We start from the raw sequence: 12180 nt of genomic DNA on the forward strand, positions 1-12180 counted from the left end.
CAGCCCCAGACCACAGCTGAACAGCCAGGGGTTTAGCATACCACTGCTGAGCTTCGTTCAGCCTCAAGAAGCTTGTGATCTTTAACTCAAGTGTAGTTAAAAACCAGCCAGTGAACTTAAAGCTGTATTACACAGTCTTCAGCTCCTTAGGGACAGAGCTCGAACATTGAAACCAATTTGAAGGCACAAAACAAGTAAATTAAGGAGCTACTTTTATATGGTCACTTTCTAGCCCTAGAGATACAAGTACATAAATTTAAGTTATTCTAGGACAGCTTATTCAATCATGTTTAGTCCTCCCCCAGGTAGTGAGGCATGAAACCAAATAAGAAACATCCCCACTTCAAAGCATCTTGCTATTTTTGGAAACAGCATACCTAAAGCTATACAGCTAACATAGCATATTCTCTACCAGCCAAGTCCTCTGTAATCACTTCAGCGTTGCCCTCAGGTTGCCCTTATGTGAAAGTTCATTTTGAAAGTTCATTTTATACATTGAAACTGAGCTTAAGTTTCAGGCGACTGAAGGTCTCCGAGCCCCTGTGGGGTAGAGCACACCAGCCTGAGCCAGCGGGCACTTCCTAAACGGGTTCTCAGCTGGAAAACGCAGCAGCAGAGCCATGCACATTGAAGTTTAAGCCTAGAAACCTTGACAAACTGACATCATCATTAACACAGCAGCTGTCTTGGTCTTTAAAAGACTCAGCAAGAGATTTGCTTGTCTTTTATAGGCAGTTGATTCATTTCCACCTCCACTAGCAGTAAGCTTAAGGCTGGTTACAGGCTATAGCTTACACAGTGCACTCCCACCCCTGCAAAGCAGAGACTTGGTTATGACAAGCCAGAACCAAGTGAAATGAGGACCAACTTTACTTATACCTTGAAGAGCAATGTGGCATTGGGTAGTGCTGCACAGACCAATCTGTAGGAATTAGAGAGTGAAGCTACCACCTGGACCAGGCATCTCAGTGTACTTTCACTGAAGTGCCACAAAACATTCACTGAGCAGCTACCATTTGCCCCTATTAAAGTCTTATGTTCACCTAAGATTGAATCTAGATTTTTTTGTAATCTAGGTGACTAGCATGAAGTGCGATTCACAGCTGGTCTTTGATTCTGCAGAATAGGTGCCAAGAAACACCGCTTGTTTTCATATAGCCCCAGCTAAGCTAGTAGTAAATTTACATTGAGTATTTGGTTACTGCTGTAAAGGGTCTTGATGATACCAAATTACCAACATTAAACATAAACCCTGCAAGTTAACTGCGCAGTTATTAAGGAGCACTGCTTTGCCTTAAAGTCATATTTTTCTCCAGTTAAATCCCTTTCTACATTCCTAGGGAAGGGCAGGAGAACTCTGTGGAATCTTAAGGAGCCAGTTCTCACAGCGTCAGAGGAAACGAAGTAGTACCCTGTCAGTCACCCCGTAACGTGAACTAAGAAGGCAAGGAGACCATCCAGTCCAGGGGAAGCTGCTATTGTCCCTTAAGTCTTACCCAAAAAGCTTGAGCTTTTAAAAGCTTCAGTTCTAGTTTCAGATACAGCACTTTGGCCAGAGGCAGAGAGCAGTGCCACTGCTCAGCAAGTCAGACATCCATCTTCGTCCAGTCCAGTTCTTTGAATGCTATACAGCAACAACTCCAGAGCTACAGAACTCATCCAGACGACTTTTGCAATCCAAGTTTATTTGTAAAAAACACTAACATACCATATTTACCAGGAATGCTCTTCTCTTTAGCCATTTAAGAAAAGCCAAAGATAGTAGCATTACAGCCACCAGAGAGAGAATGCCAACAGCAGTCATCGTAATGCCAGCCCATGCTTCCTTGCTCAAGAGTGTGCTCCCTACAAAGCAAGAAGATATATAGTTTGTGGAGACAGCTCTTCACTAAACGTAAGCAACATACGTTAGCACCACACCTGCTTAGTACCTTGGGTTGCAGACCATCCTTCTGGCACGAGGAGGACGGGACCCCGCAAGCTCACCACTGCAGAGTTCACTCCTGGCATCCCACTCTCTACAACAGTAACGTAGTAGAGGTGAACCCCATAGCACAGGTTGTACTGATCCAGGATAACCTGCTAACATCTGCTCAGACATTACCTCGCTTGCTTCTAGATGGCCTAGGGCATCTTGTCACACACAGAGGGGAGTCTGGTTGAAAACGGTCACAGATCAGGACACTGCAGTGGAAGTATACCTAGGACAGAGAATGAGAGGTCCATTCATTGAGGCAATAACTGCTCCTACTTACTGCTCTAAGGCAGCAAATGCCACCTACCAGTCCAGGGAGGGCTTTGTCACCAGAGACAAAGGCAAAAGTCTTCACTTCCAGTCTTTGGCGATAGTTAGCATAGCTGACGCCATGCCCCACAGGATGAAACACAGTCCTGTAGCTGTCCAGGTCGTACTCGCACCTGCCAATGGGTAAGAAGCAGCAAGTCAGGACAGCAGGGTGGAGAGATCAGTGGGGTTTGTTTGGCAGGGGCAGGGGGGTGTGGAGGGTGTTTGTTTTTTAAAAAAGCAGCAAGCTAGAGTTTGAGGTAGAGGTGCTGACATCCTCCTACAAGTTCCAGCAAACCAGGACAGCACCACCACCAAGGTGGTGGTGATGCCCTTGTACCTGGGGCTCCATTCTCAAGAGAGGGGCAGGGGAATCCTCCCATGCACTGCCAGAAGTGCTTTAATTTCTCTGGCAGGACACTCACCCATCAACAACAATATTCCACTGGGGAAGTGAGCTTGGATCTTGTGAAGCTGTTGCCCAACAGTCATCTAATACTAAATGGAGGTTGGGATCATTGCGGTTCAGGACCTGAACTTCCAGGAAGATGGGCTGCCGTAGGTACCTTACTATTGGGTACTGATCATCACGGTATGGCTGCCTGTATGAGTCCTCTGCAAAAACCAAAGCCTTGTTAGATAAGTCAGTGTACAAAAACAGTCCTGAAGAAACTCTGCTCTTCAACAGCAGCTGGTCCACCAGCTGCAAGTTTGTCCTAGAGTCACAGATTTAAGGCATCTGCCTCAAGTAGCATGGGTGGGAGGGAAGGAGGCACATCAGGTCATTAGAAGCCCATGCACCAGAACAGTTCACTCATATATCCTCCCCTCCCCAAGCTCAGTCACTTCCCAGCCACCTGAGCCCAGAGTCAGCTTTACCTGGGTAACTTAGAAGAACTAAGGAGATGGGACCTTGGTTCACTGAAGAAGCCAGAGGAGGAAGGTTGTCTACTTTTATATTGAGGGAGGCATCACCATTGCTGAAGGAGCACAGGACTGTTAGCCTGTAACAACAAAGGCGCAGGTAAGTCTTACATTCATATATAGGATATCCAGGACTAAGTATTACCCAAAGAGTTCCAGACACACCTGAGTTCACTGTCCCTTGAGATCCTGCGCAGTGGAAGGTCTGCCCATAATGCCCTCACCTCATTCTCATAAACAATCTTCTCCCCATCAAACTGCAGAGAAATAACAGTATTAGTGAGGGCATTCCCAATGCACGAAGCCCTGCCATCAGTCCTGGCTACACACTTACCCAATACCTGGTCCCACATCCATTCAGTGGGACATGAAACCAAACCCTGCCATTCAAAGAAGGTTTAAAGGCTGGCCGGCATGCAGGATCTCTGAGCCTAAGCGTATCCAAGTCTAGCGGTGGTGTAGTACTGTCAGCAAGGACTTCAAAATCCATGTACCCATCCTGGGTGCACACGGCAGCTGTAAGAGGTTCACAGAGCTTGTCATGCCAGTCATTGACAGCTCAGTCTGCCAAGAGCTGTTGTATTCTGGCTGGAGATACACTTCCCCATGAAGGACTGGTTCACAAACAAGTCCACTGAAGGTTTCCCACCTGAGCAGCACATGGGCCAAGTCTGTTGCAGAAGCCAGTCACTTACCTATTGGTGTGTGCTGGTCACAGGGGCACTCTGGATGCATCACCATTGCCACAGTCTCCCCATGGAAGCGAAAAGCCAGTTTCAAAGAGGACATGTAGGACTGAAGTCCTAAGCAGCTCTCCCCATGTAGCTGAAAGACAAGAGTTACTCTCCTGGAGTGTAACTAGAAGGGCTCATTTTAACACATGCATGTGTTAAAGTTTTTCACTTGCCCTGGGGCCATGGTGCTCTTCACACTCAGCTGGTTTGTTTGCATTGCTCCAGGCATGCCAAATACCAACCCACTCCAAGAGGAATATTTTCACCTCCAGCTGTTTTTGCCAAGAGACTTCATGAATCCCACATTACCTTGAGGGATGCCTCTCTATTATAAAGTCAGTTTGCATTCATCTTAATCACAACTACCCTCAGCCAGCCACAGGGCACATGGCTGACTTACCAGGTGCTTAGCCAAGGTCAAAGCTACTGTGCTCTGGTTCTCAGCAAGAACCAGGGAGTTGTGATCATACCAACTCCTGTGTCCTGAGGATCAGAACTCACCCTGGACTTCAGGATTCCCCTGCTCATATGCAGCTTCACCCCTCTCTTTGTGTCCAGAGCAATCCCATTTTCCTGAAGCTGGTCCATGGGGATGGTCTTACCCTCTACACCCACAGCCATAAGGGTCCCTGGGAAGGCTGGGATGGTAACAGTCATGTGTGTTGCATTACAGACTGCTGGACCTGCAACAACATTATCTTTGTTAAATGTAACACCAGTTTCCTCAGGGCAGAAGCAGGCCAGGTTCTGACTTTCTCCACGCATTACCTGGTGCACAAAGCATTCTTGACTCCACAGTCAGTCTGTGTTCAGGAGGGCCATACATGAGCTTGAGTGCCACAGTGTAGAGCACCTTATCATTGTGCTGACAGAGAAGAGAGAGGTCTATTAGAGAGTACTCAGCTCGTGACCCGTCATAAGACCAACCCTGCAGGGCCATATACTACGTCTGGTTCAGGACTGCTGCTATTCATGTTTACAACAGCAGTTTCTTCCTATCTCGACACCTTTTCAAGAAGGATCTGGTCATGAGACTGCCAGTCAGATGTTCACAGGACAGGCTATAGCTAGGATCCCACTTACATAGATGCCCATCAGCTGCGCTGCTGAGGTGCACACCATGCTTCCCCATTTTATAGGGCTGGGCAGTTCACAGGTTTCCACAGGTCTACAGGAGGGAGATACCTAGCTTCTGTTAAGGCAGCACTATGTCCTCAGTGCCAATTCTTTGTTCACCTACCTTGTAGGAAACAACTCCAGTGGCAGTAAAGGCCACCTGAAAGATCAGGTTGTGGCCATCAGCTAGCAAGTTATAGCCTTGCTGCATGGCTTGCCCAGGGCTCAGCTGATGTATTCTAGTTCCATCATCAATTGACAGAGTCCAGGTCATTGGAGTTGCTGGAACCTGCAAAGCAGGAGATCCTTCCTTACGAAAAGGCATAGCCACGCAGAAGCAACAAGGCATTACAGTTCTTCACCCTTGCAGGTTTTTCCAGCTCCCTATATTGACAGTATAGAATTAAGCTTCCCAACAAGATGCGGTTACTCCAGAAGAGGGAACTGCTCCAGCTTGGAGACAGACTCAATTTAGATCCAAAACCCACTCCCACACCCTCCCTTTGCAAGACAAGGCACATACCATATGCTCATCACTGAAGCTCGGAATGAGTCTTGGGGAAGTAACCTGGAACAGAGCACAGGAACAGACAGTGGTCACAACCCTACAACTTTAAGGAAAATCCCCACTGTAGTTTTCCAAAGCAGGCAGCTGGCACCAGCATCCCTGTTTCCCCTGCAATAGGGCTGGAGCCAGACCATGTGCATCATTAATGACCATTTGCAAACTAGATCTTTAAAGAACTTGGTCATGCCAAGATGGACATGCAGCAAACAGACCTCCTGGAAACTGGCTGGAGCTTTCCCCATCTTTCCACAAATGATCCCAGCCATGCAGTTCCAGGAGACAGCCATCCCACCTTGCAAGCCTCTAAGCAGGATCTATAGCACTCCCGTTCCTCTACTTACTGCCATGAAGTCTTTTGTACAGTTTGTTGCACCAGCAAAGAAAGGAGTAGTGATTTCATCTGCGTGAGCAGTGTTGCAGTGAGTGCTGTAGGTTACATTCTTCTCCTCTCCCATGGTGCCATTCACCATCAGCCTCAACCTTAGCTGGTGCCGACCATGCTATAGAAGAGAGATATTAATTAGAAAGAGGCAGCAGTCCTCGCTGCAGCACGAGGACAACTAGAAGCCTTTGAGAATAAACTGTAACTCCAGAGCTGTTGCAGGTGTTTGTACCAGTGCAAGAACACAATGAACTCTCATTTTAGAAGCTTATGGAAAAGGATAGGTTCTCTAAGAAAGCACCAGGTTGACGAGCAGAAGGTACCAAGAAAACTGCAGGAGTCAAGAAGAAAGCCTTCGAGGACTGGCAGGCTGCAGTGCCAGAGAGTCAGCTGTTCAAGAAGCAAGTTAATAAATGCCAAAACCAAGAGTCTTGTGGTATTTCAAACGCCTAAAAGCAACTGATACAAGCAAATCCTCTGTTTTTGAGGCTAGTTTGGGTTGGTCTCCCACTTACTGTTCTACCTCAATAGCTATGAATAACATAATTGTTAATTGCTCTATCAATATACATACAGTGTAAATAAAGTAGTGCTATGAAACTCTTGGACCTGGTCCACTTTGCTACAAGACATTATTTAACATAGCTCTCAACTCCTTTACAGGAGAACACAACATTTATGGCAGTGTCTGAGGGGGTTTAATCCACAGTTAAAAGAACAAGTATTAAGGTAACTGTCTGGGTTTAGTTATTTTTTTTTCTTTGTTTTTAAAACTACTTTTGGCATGACCTGCTCTTATGGAATTTAGGCATTTCCATTCTTGAAGAAAGTTAGAGCTAGAAACCAAATTAAACCCAGTCCTGACCAGGAAAAACACACTCCATCACAGCACCTTCCCAGAATGGAGACCCCTTTACCTCCAGGCTAGTGCAGTTGACAAACAGGGCACTGAGCAACAGCCTCTCATAGTCCATGGTGTGGTCACAGGACACCATCTCCTCACCACTCACATCTAGGGAGAAGGTGGAAGATTAGCCCCGCAGGCAGGCATCTGCTTTCAAGCTACAGAAGAAAGGACCGAGCCAGGCCAGTAGCAATACCTACCCACAACACACACGTGCCAGGAGTAGTTACCAAGCTCTCTGGAAAACTCAACTTCCATCCCATCCCTGTGACAGGTCACACTCTCTGCAGAGGGAAGACCACAGTCAGCTCCATCGTCACCCTCCTGGAGGCACACACCCTGCAAGCCCTCCATAGCCAGCCCCACTCAGAGACCCCTTCTCACACCAAGGCAAAGGGAAGCAGCTCCAAGCAAACCTAAAGCCCACATCCACACCACTACCAGCCCAGAGAGACCTCATTACCCAAGAGATCCTGGTCCCCCAGGCCATCAGCACAAGAGGCTAAGGGCAGCAAAAAGCCAAACAGGAGCAGCAACCTGCAAGAAGAACAGTACCAAATGAGAGAGCAGCGAGGAAAGAACCCAGCTCCCCATCCCACCCCCACTCACCACATCCTTGAGGTGCTCAAGCACTGCTGCTCCACAAACATCCCCATCTTCTCACTGCCACCACAAGCTTGCTCTTTGGCTGCCCGGGGAGGGTTATATAGGACCTGGTGCAGGCTCCACACAGGTGCAGCCTTTCTGCTGCCTGGGGGACTGAGAGCTTGCACCTGCCTCTCGCTGAGATGGTCTCCTTGCTGTGGAGGAGAGCTTGCGGGAGACCTTAAGGCGATATTAAATCTTTGGCATAGGCTGTCGTTTCCTTCTATTTTTAAAGTATTTTTTTCTTGCTCTGATCATTTACTCCCTTTATTCCCTTGTCAGATGTTGCACAGAAAAATGCACATCTTTTGGCAGTCATTTTTTAAAAAGGACATTTCTGTGGCACTTTGATTTTCTGATAGTTTAAAATAATTCCACACTTAAGGGTTAACAGCAGAGCCATTGTCTGGCTTGCTAATGCAATCTTTTGCAGCTAGCAACTCGGATAGACAAGATGCTTTTATAAGCATAATAAATATTGTAAGCAGAAGTTACAAAGGCTGTGTAGATAACAGGATCCTTGAATTACTAAACTAACAATTCCTGACTGAGACCTTACTGTAGCGCATCCTCCCACTTGATAAGAGAGGATAGACCTTGAGCTGGCTCGTTAGGCCTCCTATGTAACAGCTGTGATGAGATAAGTGTCCTATGTAAATCACTAACAATGAACAACTGTGAAGGGATAAGTGTTAAAGGACAAGATAACCTGATGCCTCGTTACATTCCACGAGTCGAGGAACTGATGAGTTAATTAAGTGACCATATATAGACAAAGGAAGCCCAGAGTTCAACTAACGGACACAGTGAAGAAGACTATGGATGACCACCGGAGAAGAAAAAGACCCTAACCCTAATTTTACTGCGCATGCTTGGACTATGTAAATGACTTCCAGGAACTCATTACCATAAGACCACCTTTTCTAAGGAATGTAATGAATATGTATATATTGATTGCATATAACCCCTGTAAGTTAAGTATCCTGGCGCGCACGACTTTGGTGGGACTACCCCCCGTGCTGCCCAGCACTGAATAAACATACCTACTTTATAACTTTTTAGGTTGTGGAGTCTGTTTTCCGCACATCACATGTAGATTTGTACGTAACTGAGAATATTTTATTCCCCTGTATGGGCAAATCTGCAATGCTGATATAGATCTAATTAGGAGGGAAACATGAGTGGCAGGTTAAGGAAGAGATCAGATCTTCAGACTGGAAGATCTCTGGAGGTTTTGGTTAGACTGTCATTGTTCAAAGCTGTGGAGAAGAGGTCTGAGAAGAAAAAAATCTCATATTTATGTTATCTTTCAGCTTTCCCAATGCTTTTGAATTCGGACAGACTTGTAAAAAAACCCCAAAGACTCATATTTTTTAAAGTAATTGAATTCTTGAGATGTGAGAAAGCAAAAAGATAGATCATAGGAACAGAGGAAAATTAATATTACGGAATAGTAATTTAGGAATGGGATATTAAATTGGGCTTCAGGGAATAATAGATTTTGTGTTAATGTACCATGTATTCATGTAAAATGTATTCATTTATATTTCTTTTTATAGTCATAGACCTGTGCCTAGAGCAGATTATAGAGTTTCCCAGCCCAAGTAACAATAGCCTCATTTCTCTTAAATATTTAGAGTTGTGAGAGAGCGCTTGTCTATCAACTGCTGGTAGGTACCGAAGTGCTGGGAGCTTGGATGGGACAACAGCACGGGTGGAGGCAGGTAGCTGCAGAGCGTGTGATTGCCATCAGGGTGCTGTGTAGCGAAGCGATATGATCCATACAGCCAGAGCAGATGACTAGTGTAAGTAATTTAAAAATGTACATTCTTTAGAAGCATCTCTTTAACGCTCACCCTTGTGAGAAGATGGCAAATGCAGAGTTAAAGCTGTCGTGCAAGTGGGAATACCAAGGGTGCACAACGCCGCTCATAGCAATAGCAGGCACTAGCTCAGATCCCTAACCACACCAGAGTAAATTACTAAATAACATCACACCTGATGTTAGTACCACAAAAAGAAATTGCACCTCTGCTTTTGCCATCAATAGGATTAGCATGCAGATAACCTTTGGCAAGAAATTAACTTCCCAGAGACTCCTGAATTCACAAACATACATCATGTACCTTTTTTTTTTCCTCTCTCTTTTTTTGTATAATGAGAATCATTGTTTTCAAAAGCAATGATTATACAGAAAACTAATGAAAAAAACTCTGAAGCCATACACAAGTTTATTGTATTATGTATCTATTATTATTTAGCCGGGGTTTAACTAACACAGCAGGGGAAAAAAAGCGTTTTGGTATGCACCCTTTAAAGAGTTACACAAATGAGGTACTTCCAGGCAGTCAAATCCGATGTAAAGTTAAGCTTACTCGTAATTTTCCTGCCCCCGATTCCCAGCTTCATTAAGTCGGTGAAAAATCTGTAAGTCCCAGGGAGCGTTGGATCCTGTTCTCAGAGTTTGGCTGCCCCGGGCTGGTAACGGCTCCGTCTCGCATCACGCCCGCGGGCTGCTGCTCGCCTGGGGGAACCTGCGGGGGCCGGGCAGCGGCAAGGCACGGCCCCTTCGCCGGACGCCTGTCCTCGCCTGCTGGAGTTAACTCAGGGCTTTGCCAGCTCCCCAATGCCTCGTAACAGGTTGTGGCTTGTGTAGTTGAAAGGTTCTGTTGGGCCAGACAACATTTAACATTAGAGCAACACTATTGCCACGGTCACCACAGCCGGGTTTGCCCTGCGGTGCAAGTCAGCAGCTCCTAATATCCATCTTTGAGTATGTAGGTTTGTGGGACGTAATTCATCAGCATGTGCTAAAATAATTAGTTGTTGCTTCACCTACCATGTCTGAATTTGCAGCTTAAGCTACAGAGAAAGTATAGCCATTCCTCCTTCCAAAACGTTCATTTCCACCTGCCCGAGTTGTTGAGCCTGTAACAGTGACTATGGCCTGAGTTACAGGTAACAGATAATTCATGCCCTGAAATAACGAAACTATCTCCATGGCTTTCATTTTCTTTTCCACTGCAAAAACATGCAAGATCTCCTCTTCCAATCCTCTGCTTTTCTTTTTTACTTGTTTGATTTTCTAACTTTTGGGAATAAAACATTGCCCAGGAGCAGTGCTGAGCACCCCGAGCACCGGGGCGTTGCACGCCGTCCCCGGAGAGCGCGGATCACCTCAGCGTGGCTGCACTTTCCCGTGGGCTTTGGCTGCCCCTGTCCCTCTCCCACGGGCAGCAGGACAGCATTTGAGACACCAATGAGCTCACCGTGGCTTTCCTTGGGACTGTTTGTGGCACTGCTGGTGATATAATGGGGAAAAAAAGCAAAACCAAGAAAAAGGCTTTAGAATGCAGAAAGCCCAAATGCCAGGTCAGGACTCCTGCTTTTGAGCATTCGCAGCAAACACACTCATTGCAAATGTCACTGTGATACAACGGGTAACGCCACTGCTTCTAGCCCTACAAATGTCCCCCAGACTGCTTTTATACGCCCAGTATGGCCGGGCGTCGAGGTGTGCGGGTGAGGAGAGACAGGGCTTTGCCAGAGTTGGCTTTATTGCCTTTCAGTTTTATGTATCCTTCCCTATGGATTAGGGCCTCGCTCCTGAAATGAAGCGTGCAGGCAGACCGCGCGGGCTGCCCTTGGAGCCCCGGCTCGAGCACGGTTGCACCTGAGCAGAGGTCACGTCAGGCTGGGTCTCGGGCATGGGTGACGCTCCAGCTCGCTGTGGGAACGGGGCTGCTCAAGAGGACACCCAGCGACAGTGTCCTTGGGCACAGCAGTTTTGCCTCTCCGAGGAGGGAAGAAATAAGCTTTTATTGTTTAAATGTTGTCGTCATCTCTGAATTGTGTAGCCACAATTACCCTGTGTGACTAATTTAATTCTTCTCTAAGCCCATTAGTTCCAAGGATCTCATTAGACAAGCAGAGACTCACTTGCCTCCCCTCGTATGGCCTTTACCTCACCACGTTTGGTGCTTATAAAGTTGCAATGAGGAAATGTTGTGCTGGATAATACCTCATGCAAAACAGCTGGCACAACAGCATCGCTGTTCCGACGGGACTCTGAGTTATCTAGACCAACGTAACTAATGATGCTGCAGCCTTTCAATCTAAATAGTTTGTTTAACTGGCAATATTTTATTTAAGATAGTTCTCAAAAAAAAAATAGAGCAATAATCAGAGACATAGCAAAATCCAGTAACAAATCACAACTGCTAGTTAAATAATTCATTAGCTTACAACACCACATACTATCACAACGGAGTTTCTCCTGAGCCTGGTAAGACATTTCAATTGGAAGTGTAATGGTTCTGAAGTTCTTTTCAAACCCCAAAAGAAAAGCTTCATTCTAACTACTCAGGGAGTTTAAAAAGTTCACAATTTTGAGCTCTAGTCTCAAAAGAAAAATCTCCATTCAGGCTGAGAAATTTAGCTCATTTGATGTTGAATCATTTATTGCATTTTAAGTTGAGGTTTTTGGATGGAACAAAGATGAACAAATACCAGGAGTTTAGAAACAAATGGAGATTTTGTTTGGTCTTTTCTTTTTTCTTTTTTTTTTTGTGATGCCCACTTTTGTGACATAAATAATAATAAAGCTTGCAAAGTCCCAGAACT

At 45.9% G+C, this 12180-nt stretch overlaps 1 protein-coding gene across 1 annotated transcript; it reads right to left on the minus strand.

Moving 5' to 3' along the window:
- Nucleotides 1–1665: 1665 nt before the first annotated feature.
- On the minus strand, nt 1666–7568 carry ZP2 (zona pellucida glycoprotein 2). The gene is made up of 18 exons (XM_075166051.1): nt 7522–7568; nt 7376–7449; nt 7113–7196; nt 6926–7020; nt 5968–6126; nt 5582–5626; nt 5183–5347; nt 4711–4807; nt 4444–4625; nt 3904–4033; nt 3543–3724; nt 3374–3465; nt 3164–3288; nt 2710–2899; nt 2283–2418; nt 2105–2201; nt 1932–2018; nt 1666–1845 (listed from the first exon to the last, which is right to left on the minus strand). Exons 1-18 carry the CDS (start codon nt 7566–7568, stop codon nt 1700–1702), a joined length of 2133 nt encoding a protein of 710 aa, XP_075022152.1. The 3' UTR covers nt 1666–1699.
- Nucleotides 7569–12180: the final 4612 nt, after the last annotated feature.

Source organism: Calonectris borealis, chromosome 16 (genome assembly GCF_964195595.1).
Source record: "Calonectris borealis chromosome 16, bCalBor7.hap1.2, whole genome shotgun sequence".
NCBI classification, from domain to species: Eukaryota; Metazoa; Chordata; class Aves; order Procellariiformes; family Procellariidae; genus Calonectris; species Calonectris borealis.